We start from the raw sequence: 23,603 nt of genomic DNA on the forward strand, positions 1-23,603 counted from the left end.
TTGTACAATTATGATGGCAATAAATGAATATGAAAAAGAAACCTCTACCAACTTCCTGTATATGAAATTTTCACGGACATACCCACACCCGCCAACCTGCTCGCGCTGTTCGACTTTTTTTCGCGACTGTAACGGCAAAAAAAAAGTGGAAATCCGGGGATCCACCCCTCGACGCCCGTCCCGCACTTTTGGGTATTTCTCGCGTTTTAATTACCACCCGGGAGTCGGTATCGAACCTCTGACCAAGTTCTCAGCCGAAAAATGGTCGGTGTACCTACTCGCTAAAGCGAACGCCGTGCAAAAGTGCCGTAGCCTTTTTCGCGTGACCCGATTTCCCGATAAAGCCAATAAACCCTCGTCATCGGTCACGATTGCCTGGTCGGACGGTGCGACCAGACCGGTCACCCCTTGTCAGTCCTAACGCGCGATGTTTGTCCCCTGGGAACTTTTATTTTCATCCCCCGATTCGTCGGAGGCAACGGGCTCGTCGGGCTCGTCGGGCTCGCGGTGCCACACCGCTAAATTTGTGTAACGAATCCTCGTCATTTGGGAATCGGAGAGGACCGCTGCTCGAGCTTAATTTGTTGCTGACTGAGCCGCGACGACCCTCCGCACGCGGATCCCGCTAAATATTTCAATGGAACCGGATACCGATACGAACGGAGCGGGTTCGTCCGCGGTTTCCAAACCGGAGAATCTTTCCTCGGAGCGATATCGTACGTGTACGCGTTCATTGTTTATGAACGCCACGCTCACGTTGTACGTAATTGTACGTTTCAAACGGTCGGTCGGGGTAGGAGGGGGCGAGCCCGCGCGGTTTCACTCGACTCCGTACGGGTCCTCCGAGAGGAATATTCCGCGGCAGCTGATACGGGGCGTGTACGGGGTGCAAAGTAGATAATGATTAGCCGACGGCGAAGAAACGGAGGCACCTGGAAATCCTCGCGTTCGGAGCCACGACTCGGGGAGGTGGGAAGCATCTGCGTAAGGTAGGATAGCCAGCCGGGTGGTGGTCGGAGCAGCGCGGCGGTAGCAATCGTGGGCGATCAGTTAGCGGCACGACAGCCAGGAGCCTCCCCTGAGCATAAATCAAGGCCGGTTGAGGTTCTCCAAGGTAGCTCTGGCTCCGGGTTTTCCGCCGTGATTGGCCGAGCCTTCCCGGATCGGCGTACAGAACGGCGGACGTGTATCGCTCCTAGGAGAATCGGCGGAGCTAATCACGCGCTACACCCGTAAGCGCCCCGCGCGGCGGCGAATAGCTACTGGAATATTTGTGCGTAAACTTTTCTGATTAGCCAATTTTTACTTGCGAGGCACGCCGCGAATCGACGGAATTATATCAGCCCCCAAAATCTGTCGCGGCGATAGGCGCGCGCCCCGAAAGAGGGGATGATGGATCTCGCGGAGCCGAAGACGAGAGTGGACTGCGAAGAGGCTTCCCAAGTCGGAGGGAGCGAGACGGTGCGCGGGGTGATTCAGTTTTCGTAAAATCTACAAAGGGCTATACTTTTTGTTATTCGAGAAGACCGGTTGGGGGGGGGGGGGGGGGGCGGGGGATCTCGGTTCGACGATTCTTCGGCTCGGCTTTAAAGGGTAGCAGCAACAGGCCTCGAGACGGCGCTCGCGGTAAAACAAGAGAGTCGGCGGCCTGTCGCTGCAACTTCATATTCGTACAGCGTCTACGGGGGTGTCAAATTTGAATAATTCGTGAAATGCACGTTCCGAATTCCGCAACTGTTTCGCTGGAAAAACAATTTAAAAACAAAGGCTAGAGTTAAATCCAATTGAAAGTCCCGAACAAACTGCCTGCAGGTAGTCAGGTGGCAGCAGGTGGGTCCGTCTGTTGGCGGGTTAGAGGAAAAACTCTTTGCCGGCTACCTTCGCGCTCCTTCGCGTCGCTCGCACCTCGCTCTCTATGGAATGAAAATTGACGCGAGGCAAGAATAGGGAACGGAGTGGGAAGCGAATGCATACGGATAGCGTCGTGTGACATTATTTCGGTGAAATCGCACCGATGATGTACATATTTTCAAAGCGGTGCAAAACTCGAGAGGATATTCAGCGGTGGCGCATCGATCCGTCCCACCTGCGGTGAACGTGTGTACGGTGACGTTGCTGACAATGTCTGCGGTTCGTTGCTGCGACCGAATCCTTTGATTATGGCACCGGAGGGAGAAGGGTCGGCGTGGCTGGGAGGGCGACGCGACCTAGAGAAACACAGAGGAACGAGTGGGTGTGGAAAAGAGCGGAGGGGAGAGGAGAGACGCGAGTCGAGAGCCAAAGCAAAGTTCTATAGGAATGCTGAATTCGTTTGCCGGGTTGTTTCTGTCACGGGAAAAATCTTCTCTGTAAATAAATCAGCAGAGATCTCAGGGAAATTGGGGAAAACGTTTCGCAAGCCACGGATGGCTGAGCTTTCGCTGGATGGCGGGGTTTAGAAAATAAAACCGTGCATTCGAGTCGCTCGTGTGGCGCCGTTGTCCTTCCGTTCCACCTTTCGTGCACAACCTTCTTTACATCGCGTACGCGTAGTTTCTTCGCGTAAGGAAAAAAAAAAAGAGAAATCAGGAGAGAGGAAGTGGCCATAAAATAGGTGAAGGTGCGTAGCAATTTCGAATGCGAACGCGCGTCTTAGATTCTCAATCGAAATTGAAAGCGAAAAAAAAAAAAACAACAACAACTTAGACTTTAGTTTTTCTGACGAATCGTCAGGACTCACCTGCAGGCTGGTTCACCGACCGTTTCGAAAAAAAGGCATGTTCCACCGTTCATGCAGAAGTCCTCCGTGATCGGACATGGAGCTTCCTGCCGAGGCCACGCCGCCGTCGCTGAAATAAAAATAAAACAGAGTTTGTCAGGTTCTCGAGCTACCTGAGAGTTTGATTATTTATCGGCTATGATTCGTCGGATGAGAATTAAGGCGGAAAGAAATTATAAAAGGGGGAGAGCGATCGCCGTTAAGTGAAGGGATGGAGGGCGGAGTGTAATGTACGGGTAGAGAATCGCGAGTTGATTCGAGGAATGAATTCATTCAGAAGTTTCAATTGAGCATAAATTGGATCTCGAAGTAGTTAAACTCGGTGTATCTCGATTTGATAAACTTTACATCGCTTTGCGAGTATCGTACAATTTCGCAGGAATTACTTGGGCGCGAGATCTCGGGTGAAACAATGAGATGTAGCGGGCACTGAGAAAACGTGACCATTATCTTTCTCACGACTATAAACCCTGTGCAATCTGTGCGCTCCGCGTTCCCCGGATCTTCACCACTCGTCCGGAGTAACAAATTTTAATTTCCATCGATCCGCCGTGGATATCCTTCTGCTATGCAAATTTGTTGTGCACAATTCATGAATATCTTAAAAACTGGCTGCTCGAACTCATCCCGCCGATCCGGATTATCGGAAAGCGCAGGGTAGAGAACCACCTCCGCCGCGGAATACCGAGTTGAGCTCGCGAAAGAATAGCTCGCGAGTTCGATTCAGCGGCGAATGACTTTATTCGTCATGCCCGACATTACGTAAACCAGGAAATCCGACGAACAGAAACTAGCGTCCGGTTTGCCCGCTGTTTTTTTTTTTTTTTACCGTCAGATTTCACGCAGGCGTCGAAATAACAAACACAGGGATATTATCATCGCCGTTGCGATGGTAGCGGGTAGGCATTGAGTTCGTGTTTCGATTTATGAAGGCTCCCCGAGAGTCGGAGGCGAGGTAGCGAGCGAAACAAACGAACGCTCGTCGGGCTGCAGTGTTGCGACTCCGGATGCTGCACTTTGCAAAAAGTTTGACGAGTAGAAACACACCTGCGTAGAATCTCAAGTGGCTTAGTCGAGCAGGAATGCTCAGCGTCGTGGTGGGTATACTTAAATTATTCATAATTAAAAGCGTGGCATGAAATCCACAACATAATTAACCGAGATATAATTACCTTAATGCCTCAGCCACGCCTACACAGCTTATTTAATCTCAGTTACTTAAACAGCCCGTGTGTGCAGGCTTAATTTTCCTCGTTAGGGCGTTCAGATGTGCCTATTTATTTTTGCTTATTTCGCTCTGACCCTGGGCGTATCCAGGGACAAGCTGAAAACGGTGTACGGACATCGGATCCGCGGAATGTTAATTCGAGCAGCGCGGAGTCGATCCAAAAGTTCCAATTTTATTCATAGAAGCACTTTGTCCGCGGTTCCCCCCGCTGCCGCAATTAGCGGTAGGGTCGATACCCGTTCAACGAGGCACCAAAGGTTCGCCGCTCGCTCTCGTCGTATTCTCGACCGAGGTTTTCCACGCCGCCTCGGTGACGTTCGGATTTGCGGAATAGTTTAATCGCATCGCCGAATAGCCGACGCGCGCCACGTGTAAAACGCCGCTACATAGCACAGGATAGAACCGACTGAAATAACATCGGAAAGGACCGTCCGTCTACGTGCGCGGACCGCGCCCCTGCGCTCCGCCGACTCGCGGATACGTAATTCGCACGGGAATCCCCGAGCAACTCGAAAATAATAGTCAAAAGCAATTTGCGAACGCGCGGAAGCGTGGAAGCGTCGCTGCAACTATTTCGGAAGAATGGAAAAAATATCGTCGACTCTTCTTTTTCTCAACGAGATCCGCGATGTAGAGCGAATAAGTATGCAACGCATCGATCAACGCTATCGATAAGCGAGGACTGGATTCGCCGTACGTGGGACCCGAAGAGATTTAATAACACGTGGAAAATATTGCCGTGTATAAACGTAATAATCTGTAACAAACAGCGATAAGAAATCTGGGAAATTTTGATTCGATGAATAATTCATACGGGTCACGCAGAGGGTAATTTTTGTTCACGGTCGATTTTAACCTTTATTCGGAATAAATTAGAGGGAGAGCGGGAGGTGAGAGGGCGTCTTTTTTGACCGTGCATCGATGTATACGTATATGTATACAATACCGAGAGCAACGGGAGAGGACACACTCGCGGCGCCGAACTTTCGCAGCTATCCGCCCGCCCGCACACATCGGATCGTATAAAAACGACAGATTTAATAAGGGTGTCTCCCCGTCAAAGATATCGCCGACTCGAACTAACGGTGTCTGCTCTCGGCCTCCGCTCGGAATGCGAAATGCAAGATACTCATTCTTCCTGTCCGTTTCTTCTCCTCGCCCCACCCGCTCGCTGTAATCTTCTTCGCTACGGTGTCTCGTAGTAAATGTTGGCGACAGCTGGCGCGTTCTTTATTTTTTGAATTTTCACTCCATCCCATTCAGCAGCCACCTCGCTGGCCACGCGCCCATATCACATACACACTCGTATATATATACGCGGAGCGAATTGATCGGAAATGGGTTACGTGTCGGATACGTAACATCCTGGCCGACAAGACTATCGATTCTACTCTGTCGTATTTATACCCATATCTATTGTATCGCGGCGTGCGTAGCTATACCTGCTATGACCGTGTCGCTATAGGCGGTACTTTACATCGGCCGACGCCCCTCGACTAATTACCAAGCGTCGATTCTCGTTTGTCACGTCGACCGTGACGAGTCGATCTTTTCGCCGATCTCTCGCGTGCTCACGATCCGAATTACCGACTCCTGCCCAAGACGCTTGCCTCGCGGTATTTTGCTTGAACAAACGAAACAAAAAAAAAAATAAAAAATAAAGATAAACAAATTGATGAATAAGTACGAAATAACGACGATCGAGCGAGTGAGAAATGAATTAAGGAGAATGCGGGTGAAAATCTTGTCCATAAGTATAATTCGCTGCGGCACGTATGAAACACCTGTGACGAGAAAAAAACAAAATAAAAAATAACAAGTAGAACAAGCGGAATCTGTTGGGAGAATACAAAGTTGCACTCGAAGTAGAGGAGGCAGTTTGCTAAGAATAGAAATTCGGTAGCGTCGCGTCGAGCCGCGGAAGAGACGCTCGCGCTTCGTTACCCCCCCCTCCCCCCAGGGAAGACGAAGGGAGTCTAGTTCGAATTTGATATTATCAAATGTTGCAAAGTACGCCCTAATCAGCCTCGGGGGCTCCGCTCTCGTCGAGTACAACTCTGGCGGAAAATACCGTCTGCGACTATACGATAATTTAAATCCATAAGTTGATTGCGCGAAATCCTAGACCTTTAGGGGGCCCGATTACTCCATTCCACAGGTCTGATCATCTCCGCGTAATTGCCCCGGTCGAGTCCGCTCTCTACTCCAATGCAAAACAGCCCTGACGAACAATTCCTCTTCCAACGGAACAAAGTGAACGTCGGACTTTTGTCCGCCCAAAAAAGCGGCGTCGATCACTCGATCAACGAACACAGGTATGATCGAACTTTGCGACTCACAGGTAGTCGGTTAATTTGGGTGGGCGCGTGTTACGCGTTGGGTAATTCGTTTCCGGTTTGATATTTTCAGCATTCGAGTAGGAAGAGGTCTTTCATTTCTGGCTCGTTGAGTCACCGAGGTGCCAGGGTGAGTGCAACGGGTTCGGTTGCAGCGAGGGTCTTACAATTGTTAATGACGTGAAAGTATTCAGCTTCTGGCTCCGGTCTAGTTGACATCAAACGAAACGCACGTTCGCCCGGAACGCCCGCCTCGAGGACGTGTAACGTCGCCGTTGAAAGTATGGGAGGAAATGGGTGAAAAGGGCTGGAAAGAGGAGCAGCGCCGCAGTTCGGGTTACGTCACGGTTGGTCTTGTCTACTTTTCTGCACGTACCGCGAGCATACGGAGATACACGCACGTTATTTCACGTGTATAGATGAAAGCGAAACGTTTCGTATTCCGATGTCCGAATGAAAGGTTCACATGTTCCCGTACTCGCTGCACAGCGTCGCGCTTCGTTCCCTTTTCTCAGCGAAACGCACTTGATACCATATTACCGCACCACCCCGCCGAGTGGAGCGTCCTCCACATCTCTTCTGCTCTCGCGTCCGACTCCGAGACCCTCGGAGTCTCGTTGTCGAGGGGACGTCGTACCGACGGAATGCAAGCCTCCGAAGACACTCGATACTCCGTGCCGCGAATCCTCGTAGTTTCAGGACTTTCGTTGCACTCGACTCCGCTGTACACCCTTATAATACTTAACACTGGCGCGTAACGGCGGTTGTCTCGTGTACTCGCGATTTCCTCCACCTCATCAGTCAAGCTCTGAATGTGGCGCGCGGGAGCCGACTTGCCGGAAACTGGTTGATGCTTCTGGTTCCCGTACCATCTGGATGCGGAGGCTCGGATGTTGGTTACTTATATACAGGGGGTTTCGAGACGCGGAGCCTGGGGGTAAGCCCCGCCGTCGTAACCGGGTGAGCGCTGTTCTGGATCCTTGGCTTCCTTCATTTTCCTCGGCTTTTCGAATCCTCAGTTTCTCTAACGACCTCGCGTGGAAACCGTTATACCTTCCGCTCACCGCGTCTTACGGCAGCCGAAGACGGGCGTGCAGTTTGTGCCGGTGGACCGACGCACCGACTCTACGATACGCTTGTAGGTATCGCGTACCACGTGACCCCACGTGTGGGCGTAACACGTTCACCTTTTCCTTCCGCGAATGGGCCTCCGAAACGTTATCACTCCCGCGGAGTCGAGGGTGGCGCGAGTGTAAGAGGAGCTCCCTTCGGCAGCGCGAGGTGGGATTGCGGCCCCAGGTGTCGTTCTGGGTTATTTCCAGGGGTACCTACGTCCGTGTGTAGGTTGCCACCTACGTGCCTCTTCGAGATGTTACGTGCTCGAGTAAACAATCGTCGAGAAATGTGGATGTGGATGTGGTATTGCGACCGCGTATTTCCAGGAGTAAAATGTGACTACGGAAGTGATGTAATCGCGGAGCGCCGGGGAAGCGGGAGAATCATTTGTTCCATTGTGGGGGTTTACTAGGGCGGTCTCGCCGTGTTTACTTGGTCAACGCGCCCGAGGGGTGAGGCCTTGTTCCCCGGACATGCCGTTGAACTATTTTATTCCCTCGCGCAGATGCAGCCGATGCCCGAGGCCCCCGGGGCGCATTGTCTCCTCGTATTTATGGCGTCATTTCGCGACTGCAGCCGGAAGAAACTCACGTGGAATAGGCGGCCGGTGGAATTACGGTGTGTCTCGTGGTCGGCGTGGCGTGTCCGCGAGCGCTGAGCACCTTTAACCTACAACCAACGACTCGCTTACCTCCGATTTCGTGGTACGCGAGGTCGCCCCGGCCAATCTTATATGTATACCGGCCTCCGCAAATCTCGCGTGGCAGCTTCGGCATTTTGCATTTCGCATTTTGCGGAATTAAAATCGTATTACACGCGGCGACCACACGCGGTACGTCGATCCGAGACACGGTGCGACTCGATGCGATTCGGTAACGTTGCGTAACATTTTCGCGGGATTCGTCGAGCGAACAAAGTTCGGGACCCGCGGCGTAAAGCTGTAGTTTCACTCGAACGTCGAACGGTTGAATGGTCAGCGTTATTGACATAATCCGCGGTCGTGGAACGAATATCGAATCCGCGTCGTAGGGTACGAGTATTCCGAGAAAACGGGAAACTCCGACGGTCGCGAAGCCGACGGAGAAAACGTCAAAGTTCACTCGAGAATCTCTCGACGCGGCTTTGCTTCGTTACTCGCTTCGGATTCAACGCCACCGCTTGGCTCATCTTTTACGAATCCGTACGAATTTGATAATGAAAATTGAAAAAAGTCCTGCTTCTGGACCTAACCCAACCCATTCGTTCGAAGGAAGAATTTGATCGCATCCAGTCGCTTCTGTTGTTTTCGTTTACACGATTATAACGGATTGCTTTCAGACGAAAGCGAGGCACGAATGACACGCCTATAGCGAGTCGGGACTCGCACGCACGCACACGCTTGTGTATCGGGCATTGTCGGAGCCATAGGTACATTTCACACGATATGCGGATTTGAGCCGACGGCAGAGGCGCAACGGTACAATCCTGCCATCCGCAGGGCTCTATTAGCGTCAGGCATGAATCCTTTATCGCGCGGTTCTCCGCGCGCGGTCTAACGCGGCGCAGGCGTCTGGAAATTCCCACGATTAGCGACTCGGTACCGTCGAGCGTGAACTTGGACAATGAACGAACCGACCGGCAAGTACGAACGGAAGGGGTTAAGATTGAACGCGGTACACAAGGGGATTACGTATGTGAGCGAAACGCGTACGCCCTACGCTCGGCGTATCCATATTTCTCAGGGACTTGACTAAATTTACGTCGACTCGAAAAACGGAACCCCGGCTCGGAAATATCGTCGCGCGACCTTCGACAGCCGCGTTCGATGAAATATTGTAATTATTAGGCGATACGCGAGCCCTATAAATATTTATCACCCCCCCCCCCCCCCCCCCCCCCCCCCCGCTTATATCGAAAAGTAGGAGATTTAGGGGGGATGAGTGGCCGATATAAACGCGCGACGTAACGCGGAGCCCCGTTGAAAGCCCCCGCGGCGAAAGTGTGCGTTGCGGGGATAGGAAGGTCGCGAGCGACTTATCATTTGAGGGATGGAGCGCGAGGGCTCGAAAGCTGAGGCACTTCCGGAGAGCTTTGCGCGGCCAATAGACCGGGGATTATCGCGTATCGGCGCCGCCGCGCACCGCCGCGCGGGTCGTATACTCGCGGCCCACACCGCAAACGGACCCGCCTCTAACTATTCATCGGCTTGTCCATTGTCGACTAGGTTCCGAGCACGTCCAAATCGCGCAGCCTTCCAGCCGACGGGACTTTATTAGGCACTTCTGAGCCGGGCGCCGTATAACCTCGTCTTCCGAGGCGAAGGCTCCCCGGGAGGCGAGGCTCGAATGTACGTACTGCGGGTGAATTGGTTCGAGATAAGTGACAGGTCGTGCGCTAAGAATACGAATATGGAACGAAATCGGATTTGTACGATCGCAAAATTTTCGAAACTCCATGTCGGCGCGAAACACGTACGTACGTACATCTCGCGAAAACCGATGCGGATATCAGCGCTCGGAGGAAAAGCTGTTCGAAAATATACATCGGTCCGTACTTGGTGCGAGAACATTGTCGATGGTTTTTAAAAAAAAAAAAACAAAAACAAACAAACAAAACCCACCGTTTCATCCATCGTTCGAATACGATCGTTCGAAATTAAAGACGTCGGTTTTCGGCGAATCGACGCACAAATGAAAAAAAAAAAAAAGGTTTCGCGTGCTATTTACAAACGCACATCTCCTTTTTACGAGAGGAGCTATAGCGTACCGCAATACCGCAATTTTCGGGAGAGCTTTGTGTTCTTTTATTTTTTGCCGTTGCCAAAGTCACGCACAAGCGAGACAGTCGAGTCACGTGACTCCGCGACGGTGACGTGCCCAGACAATTCGATGGAAACGTGGAAATAATTTATTCGGCGTAGCTAGAGAGGACGGGTCGAGAGAACTGCGAGCGTGAATCCCGAATATGAATGGCCGTGGAAAAGTCGAGTGCGGCGCGGGAAATAGAATATCAAGCGTGCGGGTACGTATACCTTACCTATCCGACAGGTATTGCTATTGTGTATGCGAAGATTTAGGGGCGGCAAAGGAAGGGGCTCGATATACTCGCCGCGCTATCGGTTCCGCGGGACGACAAAAGGTTCGACACTTAGGACATTCGCGAACCTCTTCATCTTCCGCGGAGAATAACGTTACATAAAATTCAATCCCGAGATAAGAGAAAATGGTATAAAATCTCCCCTGGAAATAGGTGGTTAAGTGACGTCGTTTCGTTCGATCAAAGAGCCGAACGAGACCGCGCGATCCAAACTCCGGGAAGATCTACCGGCGTTTCGGTTTTCGCGGGGGGTTCGGCCTTACCGCACTCGTTATCTCGCGACTGTCGCACAACGTCGGACTACTCACTAGCCGTGTCCGACTTTGATCCAGCGGGTAACCCGCGCGTACGGCGTGCGTGTCGTTTGGCACGTGGCGAGTTAGTCGGTAATCGGGATGGTGTGTGCGGCGTCGCAACTCGCCTGCCAAGTAGTAAGGCCGACGCGTGGTCGGACGAGAGTCCCTTACCAGGTCGGTGGTTCGGCGCAGCGCCCTGTTTTTACCTCTTCCTTTCTTATCTGCTCTTGAATTTTTTCCACCCTCCTTCCACCTCTCTACTTTTTCTCCGCGCTCATCTTTACATATGCCCCAGTTAGTGTTTTACCTTTCTCCGCGGGTATTATACTTTGGCAGTACGGTTACGGCGCGGTAACGCTACGTGTTTTTCCGCACGTTTTCATGCCCCGTTCAGGTGGTCTTATAAACGGCAACGATAAACCGCCGGCGGTAATAACAATAGCAGTCGCAGTTTTGACGGGGGAATTAATTTCAACGATATCAAGAGCACTCGTGAGAGGGGGCCGGGGGGAGGGGGGGGGGGGGGGGGGGAGAATACGATAGCGAAGGGGCGACGATGACGACTGCCGAGCGTCGGCTTCCTCGGGTTCTCCTCGGCCCTCGAACGCCCGGCGATCGCGCCCTAGCGACCTCGTCTTTAACAGGTTATTGTCGTCGTTTCCACGGGGAATAATTAATGGTCCTGAGCGTGCTGCGGTTAGCCTTCCGCACGTCTGTCGCGTTACCGCGCGTTACCGCCGAACGGAACTGCCACCGTTTCTGCTGCGGGGGGTACAGGCGTTCGTGTAGTCAGCTTCGTCAGGACTTTCTGCGAATTGTTCCTAAGATTACGGTACATCCCGGCGGTGTACGTTCGTCAGGGTCCCGCGCGGTCCTCCGGGAATTCACCGTCGCCGACAACACCCCGTAGTGTCGGAAACTTGTCGACGAAAGCCCCCGGGGAACGCGGGAACCCTTGACGCGGCCATCCGCCGCAGTCCTAATCATTTTCCTTTGTCGGACGTTCGGTTTGCGGGGATCTCAGCAGACCTCGGTCCACACGGCTAACGCTAGATTCCGTTTGATTCGGTTCAACCTGACGTATACCTGTTATACTGCATCATGCAAATTGGACCGCCGGGTTATTACGGGCTCACGGCTACGGAATAATCCGCACGTTGTTCGGAGGTCCTTTCGTGATCACCGACCACCGGATGCTCGTTGGCGTAAGATAATATCCTCGTTCGTTTTCGATTTTTCGAACGCCGAAAGTCGGACGGGGGACATCCCGATCAACGACCGAAGCTCGCACGGCGAAGATACGAACTACCGCGATGTCCGAGTGAAGAAATATACGAGTTATAAAAATACCCGTGTAAATGGCTGGCGGTGCGGCAGGTGCGCGGACGCGAACGGAGGAATCGACGAGTGTACGAAGAGTAGGAGGTACTCGAGCGCATTTTTCCAGCTTTCAGGAAGGCGTTCAAAAAATAGTTGAAAGCGCGATCGAGCGAACAGATCGCTGAGAGGCAGAAGCAAATAAAGGGAAATCCATCGGAACGAGGTACGTACGTACCTAGCCACCTACCCACCTCTCGCGAGGATCCACGTAAGGAGAAATTAAATTACCGAGGAAGAATAGCCCGCGCTACGAATTTATGGCGGAGGGTCCGCGATACCGAGGGCAAATGTCGTTACTTACTAGTTTCTGGAGCGTGTGTGACTAGAAGTTTGGCGGCCAAGGCAGCCCGGTGTCCGGAGGTGCTCTCCGCGACGCATTCGTATTGTCCGCTGTCCTCTGCCCTCGCAGAGGCAATCACCACTTTCGACCTTCGCCTGAAACAGTAAACAAGTTGCGACGTGAAAATCTCGACCATTGGAGCGATCGCAAGGATTACAGTTCTCCCTCCGACGTCCGCTCGGGGACTCCGGTTCCCGTTTCGAGAGCGGCCCGCCCACACTCCGATCTTACTACTCACGATCGTACCGCTCGAGGCGACGAAGATTCCGATGAAAAATGGCCGTTTTAATCGGCGCTTTCTCGACCCTCGTTAATTCCTCTCTCTTCAATGCTACCTTCTCGTTCTCTCTGGGGATAGTTCGCCGTAGGATACGGTCAACGCCACGCTGCCTTTTCCGCGTGCGACGAGATCTACGAGCTCCCGAAGCTGCCGCACGGCGTAATCCGAGCATAACACGGCTAGTGCACCGGATTTAGTCGATGGGAGTACCGCCGCGCACATACTGGGATTTCTCCACCGTGTGCTAGTGTTCGAACCAACTGCGAGGGAAACTTGACATCCCGCCGCCCTACGGCTATGCGAAATAGTCGCACGAGTTCGGATTTGAATTTTCTATTCCAGCACGGTCGGAATGATTTGGCAAATAATTCGCAGGATTCGTCTCGGATTTGGGTGCGGAGTGGAGACGTAATTTTCGAATTACTCGATCCGACCGACGAGAGAACAGAATGACGCTTTCCACTTTGTGACGATTAACGCAGAGACTGACGCGAATCGGGTGTGCGTGGGCCTGTTCGGCTCGACCAAAACCAGAAAAAATTCGATCAATAACACTCGAATATCGTTCGAGTGTGTTCAATATTTCCAAACTCACTCGACTCGCCGATGCAAATACGTGTTGTCCGGCGAGCATACAAACAAGTGGATATTTTTTCAATTGTCGTAAGTCAATATTTTTCCAAACACATAATTTTAAAAAAGGGTCAACAACGCAGGGGGTACGCCGGCACCGTTGAGCATTGTTCCATTTTTTATGTCCCCATAAAAATGACCAACATACGTGCTACGAAGCTGTTGCAGTGGCGGTAGAGACATAGAGGGTTGAAAACAAAAAAAAAAAAAAAAAAAAAAAAAAGAAAAAAAAGAAAAAAACAAAGTCGGCAGCGACTGGGGTGGTCGGTTGAAAGCGCGGGGCCGGAGGAAGAGGCTCAACCCCAAACTACTCAAGTTGAAGTGGCGTTATATAATTCATAACATAAATTCTCCACCGGGCAACCATTCAGGTTTTACCGTGGATCCGTTGGACCGGACGACCTTTACAAGTTGACCGCTTTTCCCCGTTCAAAAAGACAGTCTTATAAAGCTTTTAAAGCTCAAAGACTTTCGTTCATAATGAATAAAGTTGAAGCGAATTGAAGGTATCTCCTACCGCCGTTTCCTCATCCGCATTATTTCAAGTTCGCTGCAGTCGTTAATTCGGCGTACGGGCGAATATCGCGACCCGAAACGACTTCGGGTCGCGATTTCGACGCGCTTCGGATTAGCCGCGAACACGGAGGACATATTTTCGAGGTTTTACAACCGTCGATTTTACACCGTCGTTGGTGTAAAAAAAAAAGAAAGAAAGAAGAATTTTACGTTTCCCTTTCTATCCTTTAACGAGGTGGTACCACCGTGTTGACTCGGAGCATTTAATTTCCATAGCAATTCTGATACAAGGCCGGCAACTCCAAGATTCTCGTGGTGTGGAAGTGAAAGGTTGCGGGGGGATATAGGAGGGAACCCAGGGGCAAATTAGTTTTCATCACCTTTTCTTCCCGTGTTGGGTAATGAAAATGTACCTACTCCGTCTCATTCCACTCTCGCAAATGAAATACTCCATTTATTCCATTTTTTCCTCACCCTCGTGTAACGTTTTCTTTCTTTTCTAATTTTTTTTTTTTTTCCATTTTTATCCTCACTTTTTTTTTTTCATTCGCGTCAACTCGATGTAGAACTTCGAGGTGACGACCGCCTAATTAATTTCCTAATTAAGTCTCACATTGATCGCGATTCGTCGAATGCGAAAAATCACCAAGATTCCGAGTAATCACGGATAAAATTGTTCCCACATGACGCTATAAGCTATAGGAAAATCAAGTAGTACTACGTACGGAAGATATCGACTCATTTATTTTCTCACGGGCACACACACATGACACGCGCACACGCACGTCGAATCGTACATAGGTGTACGTACGTGGTCCCGAATTTACACACAGTGTACGCGCTTTTGTGTATGGAAGCGTCCTTTACGCAGGCAGCCCACCCTCTCGTTTAGGGTGCGAAGCGTCAATCGGATACAATAAAGTTTGCGATCGATCGCGAATAGGTCGAGGCGCGTCGTAGTATAACTGTGCGCTCGGGTCCTCGATAGAATCGCTCACACGTACGGTGCAATCGACGTATTCCGTTCGTGTTCACATGCGTGATCAATTGAAACCGATGCCGACCGCGATCACCGCGCATAATTTCCGAACAACTTCACCGAAATCACCGGCCAATTTCACCCCCGAGGAGGTTTAGCCGGAGGTTTCTAAAAATAGTTCGCTCAATTTCGTCGACGATGACACGCGAATCCAGCCGAGAAACCTGAGATAATATTTCTGACGATTCGCTCGAAGCTTTTCCGCGTATTTCGAAAAATATACGTCCGATTTGCCGTGGCGACGTTGCGTCAGATCTTGGAAATCGGAGACAGAGCGAAGGGGTCGAAAATTTGATGACGAGGAACGGCGGTAACGGTGGGCGGGCCGATGCGCTTTCCGGCGGGACTGCGAAACGCGGATTGTAGATACTTTTGTACCCTAGAGCCAAAAGCAACAAATTCATATTTTAATCTCTCTCGCTCGCAGCTTCGAAATTACTGGCATCGCACACGTGAGCGCGGAAGCTCAAAGTCTCCGGCGTCGGGAGTCGAAAACAGGTGACTCCGCGCACACACGGCGTACTTTTCATGTAATGGGATTAAAAACTATTCAGACAGTTATACCCCGCAGCCTCCGAACGGCGAACGTACACACATCGGGCGTTTCTCGTGCACGCGGAACACGGGGACACGATAACATGAATTACGTATTCTCCCCCCTTTATTTTTTGCAGAGCAAAGAGTCGGAGCCGCGCCCTGCACCCTCGCAAGTTGCGCGCTTGTACGTACGAAGGTCGGTACGGGTTTTCCTACCGGCAAATAAAAAAAAAAAAAGGTAGTCGAACTCGGCGACAGCTTGTACCGGTGGCTTTGCGAGGGAACGGATCAGCGTTGCCGTGGGGACAAAGAGTTTCGACTGATTTATATTTATAATTCAGTTGGTTTCGTTCTTATTATTGTGTTTCCTTCCCCGCGGTACTTCGCTTGTTTCGTTTATCCGTTCGCCTTCGCTTGTCATCATCGGCGGTGTGTCGGATTTTCGTTATTTATCGCGATTCCGGTATTACCGAACCGCGGGGCGCACGGCGCACGGCGGTTAGTTATTCACCGGCGCGATGAAATCGACGTCGGAGGTATAGAGGGCATTCCTCGGGTCGGAGACGAAAAAGCCAATCCGAGGTTAGAGCCTAGAGCTCCGCGCGTGGGTAATACGAGTTGAGAAACGTAACGAGATAAAAAGAAAATGCAGAGGGGAGGGAGGGAGAGGGCAGCATGAACGAGGTGGGATGTATAAATAGCGTGCGTATCGTCAGAGGAGTGGCGGTAGTCTAGACGGAGTGTCGATTTTTGCCACCGCACCAAATTAGAAACTCTCGGCTCTGCCACTGGTTGTCTTCTTTCCCGCACACATGCAAAATTTTCTCCAAACGAACGGAGGGACAGATCAAGTTCACGAACCCGCATTCCGCGACGGGGACGGGGAGAGCCGATGCAACCTGAAGGAAGAATTTTCGAGGCAGAGGAGAAGATAAGGAGGAGGAAATAGAGAGAGCGTTTCATTGCGCGCAGCATCAGCTGCTTCAGGAGTCTCTCGAGGTCGAGGAGAAGGACCACTCGAAAGGATACGTGTCGAACGGTACGGGCGCCAAGGGTCGTTGTCTCGAGACCTCGAAATCGATAATACGTCGTTACGACGTTTAGGATCGCGCGAACGGCAGTCGGGCGCGGAGCGAAAGCGAGAGAAATTACCGGGAATAACAAAGCTCGCGGTCCGCCGGGCCGCCGAAGAAACCGATATGTCGGCTAAATTAATTTTTTCCCTCGCGCCCCCCCCCCCCCGGGGGGGTATTTTTCCTCCATCGGCCGAATCTCGCCGGCGGTGCGCGTCGCTTCCCACATTTGGTTTTTCACTTTGTTCATTTTTTACTCCCGAGCGCGTGGGTGTGCCCGAACGATAACGCGTCGGAAGGGAACCGACGCTCCGCCGGAAGCCGAGTAAATCCCGAGTCAAACTAATGGGGTTACTCACTTCTCGTACCACAAGGGAGAAAAATTGCTCCGAAAACTCTTCGGGTATCTCAATCAGCTATTTCTTCCGCGGAGTATGTGACTATTATGCACAATGATTTTTCATTCGGAAAGTTTCAACAACTGGATTAGGAGGGGAAAAAGCTCGTAGTGTCGAGGAGACGGAGAGGAAAGTTGAGGCGAGGAAAAGTTGAGATCAACGAAAGCTCTGCAGACTGCCGCTCCGCGCGGTCGTCGGTTTTCTCTCGCGAAGTGCCGCGCCGCGTAACGCGTCGGAGTAGCAGTAGTAGTAGTAGCAGTAGTAGGTATAGCGGCGTTGAGGTTCGAGAGACCGGTCTGCCGCCGGGAGAAAAAATAAAAGAATTACGCAATATGAGACGCAGACGTCGTTCTGGCCTCGGACTTTTTTCTAACACCGATTCGTTGGGTCGTCGTCGCGTCATACGAGCCAGACGGGGTTTTCCGCAAAGAGGAACAGAGTTTTCCGCGTAACCGTTACACCTACGCGTAACCGGATCTAACCGATCGCGAACCACGTAGTTTAATTTACCTCCACATCATCGTTCTCTTTGTCGCGATCAGTCCGTGTCGTTGAGCGGCGGCTACGGACTGCGCGGATGTAGTATCGAAATTGCTCCGCGATATCGTAGAGGCGTTGCCATTTTTTCGCGAGCTTTCATCGAGACGTACAATTAAAGCCCGGTGAAGCCCGCCGCGGGAAGCCGACATCCGATATCGAAGCCTTACTAAATGTTGCCGCGTGATTGACATAATATCGAACTACCGCCGACGCTTCATCAATGGCTGCCTGCCACTCGTATCCGAGTTTTATTATCATTCGTTGTCTTCCACCGAGAAGAAGACAAACACGCGGTGTATATTATTCTCCTTTTTCTCGGAACCTCGGGGCGCAGGTAGGGTAAAACGGATGTCGGAAATTCGCGTACGCGTAGTGGGAAAAAATCGATGAGTACGGGCGCGTCGAGGGTCGGTTCGCTTTTTGGAAATTGCTCGGTCATTCCGGCGATCGAGAGTTTTGGTGTTTGCGACGGCGAAGCAATAATGTTTTCCCGCTTGGCCCGCAAAGACTTCGGTAAAGCTATCAATTACCAGAAGCTCATTGACCAGTCGGAAAATGGATTCTTAATGGTGACTTTGACTGGATGTCCGTGCGGCATGAGAGCCGAACGATTTATCTTGTAATGGAAACAGCGCGGACGAATTCGGGAAGGAAGGAAGCCAATACAGAGGAAAATAGGAGAGCTGGAGGAGGCAGAGAAAAGAAAACTAGATGAGATGGAAGAAAGTCCCTCTCTCGCTTTCTGCTGTTTTTCTTCAATTCGGTCTTGTAGTTAATGGTTTTCTTTTGGGTTGCCTTACCGTGTTAATGCCTCCGCCGGTTCGACGGGGTTAGGAGCAGCCGCCCTTACCTCTTCGCGATCCTCGGGGAAACCCATTATACCGGCGATTCCAAGGATATCCGAGAGATATCCCTCGCGGACGATCCCCGTTGTCGGACCGGACCGATAATCGCGTTACAACCGACGCTTTCCGCATCCGACAATGAGAAAAATACTTCGATCTTCGTTGAATCGCGGTATGGATGATTTGCATGGGGACGCGCGATCGGCCCATCGGGTAAATTAACGCAGCACCGCCGTTAGCCGATGGAATTAGTTTCGAGCTCGATGGAGGATTTATTCTATAGCGCGGCGAGAGCGAAGACGTTGAGAACCATTGAGTGTACAAAATTAGACGTCGCATTCGGCGAGCGGAGGTGCAGAGTGAAGACCGAAGAGGGGCTTACGCAGCCGTGACAGACGAAACGGGTTGTCTAGCCTCGGGTTTTCCTTGGACGTCAGCGACCATCGGCGGTTCGACGATAAGGCGACGGACGAGGTTTCTCAACCCTCGAATCGAACCGATGCCGACGTAAGGTATGACGTCGAGTGTGATTTTATCTCCGTAGGCGCATAAAATCGTCGGTTCTTTCATTCGCAGGATGGCTGATGACGCGTGCGACCTAACGATTCGGTGGCATGCGATTCGAGAATTTGGGAAACTTTAACGGAGATGACGAGGATTACGAGTATCACCGATCTGATGGCTACAGGCGTTCCCTATTGTGAGATTTACGCTCGGATTTGACGGGACACTGACGAGTATCCGATGACTTCCCGAATTTTTCCCGCGTACACCAAACACCTCGTAAGAAAACCATTTTTCGTTCCGCGGTATTTTCATGGATATGATTGACTTTTTTCGCTCCGAAAACCGAAAGATTAGCGAAAACAACGCACTGACTTTTGACCCCAAAGTCGAGAGAAATCGAGGGCTAAGGACTCGGTACTTTTGCGATACCCACATCCAAAAATTACGCGTTTTCGACTCTTTCCCGATGTTTTTCTGACTCAATAACGCGACGCGGTGCGCGCTTTCGGTGCCGTTGAACAATAAATATTTCAACGCCACTACGGAGTTACGTTACTCTGATCCGCGTGAATTTCGGGGGTAATTGTCGATGGTCAATGAGAGCGCACCACCGCGGTGACGCCAAATGACTCGGATCGTGTTTGGCAAGATGGCAAATACTCCGCGTGTGGGTGGAATTTTGGCAGACCGACCGACTCGGCGATTTATACCTTTCGCGCTAAATCGTGGCGCAACGGCCAATGTCCTACCGTAACCGAGCTCCGGTCGCTCTTACTCAGCCGTCGCTTTGGGTAGGCCAGGTTGGCGTGCGTGACCGTCGCCCGCGTCGTACGACGAACGTGAATCATCCGGCGGCGGATCCATCCGACGACATCCGAGTCGTTTTACCGTCGGAGTTTAAAATGCAAACCGGAAATTTTCGCAGACTTAACGCCCTTCGTCGTTTGACGGGAGAGCGAAGGGAGGATTGCGATCGCGAGGGGCTAGTCAGCCTCCGTAACTGGCACATCGCTTATTTAGCGGAACGTTCGTCAGATTTCGTGGACTCTTGTCGGCGAGCCCTCGGAGATCGGATTCCAAATGAGGGAGGGAAGACCCTAACGCTTTTTGGCACCGGTGATCAGCCGGAAATAGCAGCTTAGAGACCGTTTCCTGAATGGCAAGCGAGATGCGAACGTGCGCTGCCAACTTCCACGACAGTTTCGAATCCGATACAGGAGCGGGAAAATCCAATTCCCCTGCTGTATTCTCAGTTTCATTTTTACCGATATACCTGCGCGGGAATCGTCCGAACCGGGCGTACGCTTACCGAACGATCGCACGCGTGAGCGCGAAGCCCGAGATGATCGTACAAATATAGTCAGTCCCTCGGAGTGACGAAGCGTACTCGCGATCGAGAGAAAGAGGGAAAAAAAAAAGAACGAAGCGAGCGAGAAAATCGCCTCTCGCCGTGGCGGGGGGGGGGGGGGGGGGGGGAGAGGAAGCGGGAGGAAGGCGAGGAGAGCGGCGGCGAAGAGAACTCGCGAGCCGTCAAGTTATATTCTAAGAACGGGAGAAGAGCTTTTACGTGACCTCGATGCACTTCAGGTACCAGTCAAAAGCTCCGCGACTCCCGACTCTTGGGGGTTCTATAAATAGTCTGACCCATCAATGGCGTGGCTTGCACCATTCAAAATGGGAGAGAGAGAAGATCCGAGCGTTACAGCGGAGGCTGATGACGGTCGCCGCGGGGAGGCGGGCGTATCCATGGGGCAGGGGATGGTTTCACGTTCATTCACCTACGTCGTCATCGCCCGTAGGAATCCCGAATTCTCGAGGCGGTTTTTGACGGCTCGCTGCACCCGTGCGCGCTATCGCCGCGGGCGACGAACCGCTATGGTTTCCCGCTTTATTTTTCCGGCACCCGAAAGTTCGCGGACCGGTCGGAAGTCCCCCTTACGTGATCAATCACCGCCCGCCGCCGGTATTGCGTTCGATTATTAGATCGGAGCTCGTCGGTCGAACCGTCGCGTATCTGTTACGCGGTAACAGGTTGTCAGTGGGCAGCTCGCGTCGCGGAGAAAGTCGCGCGCTTCGCCCGGTTTCCGTGATCCATACTCGACGCGGATAACGGCAGGGGCTAAGGGGTTGCAAAGTTTGGGGCGTAGTTGGGGCAGCGCGATTCCAAAGAACCGCAGAGGGAGGGCGAGGGAAGAGCGGAGGCGAGGGAGCGGCGGAGTCGAGTTCGTTGGAGAGTTATGGGTATGGGGCGCGGTATGTATCCCGGTGAGAAATCGCGTTGGCCGGACCACGCGAAGGATCTAATATAGTCCTTGGCGAGAATGAAGTGTCCTCGAGTGCCGCCGGTCCGACCTTATAGTTTTGCCTCCAAGGTATATATATATGTAGGTATACGCGGCGCTGAGATATACTTCCACAATGCTACGCCCCGATTCCCCGAGAGTTTCGTGCAACCGACTTGCCGAGCATGACGGCTATATTTTTCAGCGATTGCTTTTTATCATTTCTGTGTTCCGCGGAAGAGCGGGAGGAGGGGGAGGAGGGGGAGGGGGAGGAGGAGGAATAAAAGCCGTCCCCGGCGGTCCACGCGAACGGATTTTATTCGTCGTTCATTTTCCATCGTCTTGTTTTGAATTCGGAATATCTCCTATCGTGGCCATTTGTTACCGAGGCGGAGGTCGCCGGAGAGGCTGGGCTTTACGTCGTCGAGCTTTCGATGAGCTTTCCTTTCTCTCGAAATCGATCGTCGCGCCTATCCGAGACATGGGAACGAAATAAAAATTCGCTAGAAATTCCGACGGGCGACGGGGAGGAGCGAGGGGGTAGCGGAGATGAAAAGAGGAGAACCGAAGACAAAGAATTTTCCAGTGGATGAGCTGGATTCGCGTTAGCGACGAACAATTGATCCGGGCCGCCGGTATATACGAGGAATACGCGCTTGTTACACCGGCTCACCGTCAATGAAAAAAACATAATTCCTCCAATTAGTTTGACTCTGCGTTCGAATAACGCTACGTCCTACATTCTATTTTTAGACATAATCTAGATCGCGTTTACTTTTTCACTGTTTTGACGGAACCTCTTTCTCTCTCACCTCTTATCCCTCCTCTTTATTTATCAACCTCCGTCTCTTTTTCCATACGCCCCGATCCCCGTCTCCGCGCTCGCCGGTTCTTTTTAACGCCAGCGAGGGGTCCGAGAATATTGAAATAAAATGCAACGCGAAGATGTATCTTTGTTAGCGGGTTTCAGAAACAACAAATAAATATACGATCGGGAGGTTTATTTTCGTGAACTCTTACAACCGCGCGCCGGTCTAAGAGTCCAACGATATGCCCGCCGCGCTGGTTGTGCCCGCGTTGTATAGCTGCGGGTGAGGTAAGTTAATCGCGCAATTCTAGGAATAAGAAAACACACGACGTACACGGGCACACGCCGTTACTACAGACTTCTCGGAACGAACAGAAAAAAAAAAAAAGAAGAAAATATTAATCGAACCTATAAAAATAAAAACAAGGACAACGGAGCGGTGTGAGAAAAAATCAAAATAACACCTTTGATCGTCGGAGGTATTTTTATTTAAAAAAAATGACCGGCCGGAATTATCGCCGGCGATGTATCGGTTCGAGAGATATTCCAAGGATAACGAGGGTGGGCAGATATATACGCAGCGACGTGGTTCGCGAGCGAACCGAGATATATTATAACTGAGAAAATCGTGGCAAGTTCGTAAACGAGGCGAAGTATCTCCTCTCCGGCGACGGCGAGGCCGTGCGGAAGGTAAGCCGATAATGGTTCCCGATTATTAATTCAGAAACGAAGTTACCGATGCCAGGCTCGCTATTAATTCACTCGTGCGTAGAAAAAACAGCTCATCCTCATGGCAGTGAACCCGGGCGGTGTCTCCATATTTTCGACGCGAGGATATTTCTAGAGGCAATTTTTCTAAACAGCCCGATTTAAATCTAACCAGCATCTTGGCAAGAGACGCACGAATCTGAAACGCGGCTCACCACGACGACGACGTCGTAACGCCGAGACCAACAGACGACGCGACTTTCCTCCGCATCACACGGTGAGTCACGGAGGGAGGCCAAACGAATGAACCGACGAAGCGACGAACAAACGAACGAAGCGACGAACGAACGAAGCGACTAACCAACCGACCGATCGACCAACCAACGGGATCGCGCGGACCTTGTCACGAATCTAAATAAATACGTGCGCCGGGGGTTCGGGCAGGAGCCGGCTAGCGAGACATCGGCTAGAAATGCGTGAGTAACTCGGCGATAAATTTACCTCACGTGTTTCCGAGCCGCTATATGATCGCGTCCAACGACGAAGAATACCCGCGGGCGACAGATGGTTCGTGGCGGCAGGATACGTCGACGGTGTGCTTTTCTCTACCCGCCCGTTTCATCTTCGACGCGTCGAGCTCACGAAGAATTTCCTTCGCCGCTACCGCAGGTGAACGCGCTCCGCTCGCCTCGTCTCTACCCCCGTAGCGCTCGGAACTTTCGAATTCTTTTATGCAGGGAAACATTATTTCCTAATTCATCTGGGAGATATTTCAGCGTTTGCGATCCGTTGGCGGGTACAGGAGGGTGGAACGAAGAGGAGGAAGGAGGGAAGATTTGGCGGAGCGGTGTGTATCGTCCGGAAGATTCATAGTTTCCGGGAAACTTGCGTCGTGTCACCGAACCTAC

At 51.7% G+C, this 23,603-nt stretch overlaps 1 protein-coding gene across 3 annotated transcripts in view; it reads right to left on the reverse strand.

Moving 5' to 3' along the window:
- Window positions 1-23,603, reverse strand: part of LOC105683019 — a 141,399-nt gene that overhangs the window by 34,802 nt on the left and 82,994 nt on the right. For all 3 annotated transcript variants that reach the window (XM_048651069.1, XM_025746497.2, XM_012395301.3), the window contains exons 3-4: window positions 12,491-12,624; window positions 2,720-2,828 (exon numbers count right to left, since the gene is read on the reverse strand). In XM_048651069.1, coding sequence (XP_048507026.1) covers window positions 2,720-2,828; window positions 12,491-12,624 — 243 coding nt within the window. The remainder of the gene's footprint in view (window positions 1-2,719; window positions 2,829-12,490; window positions 12,625-23,603) is intronic.

Source organism: Athalia rosae, chromosome 2 (assembly GCF_917208135.1).
Source record: "Athalia rosae chromosome 2, iyAthRosa1.1, whole genome shotgun sequence".
Taxonomy (NCBI): Eukaryota; Metazoa; Arthropoda; class Insecta; order Hymenoptera; family Athaliidae; genus Athalia; species Athalia rosae.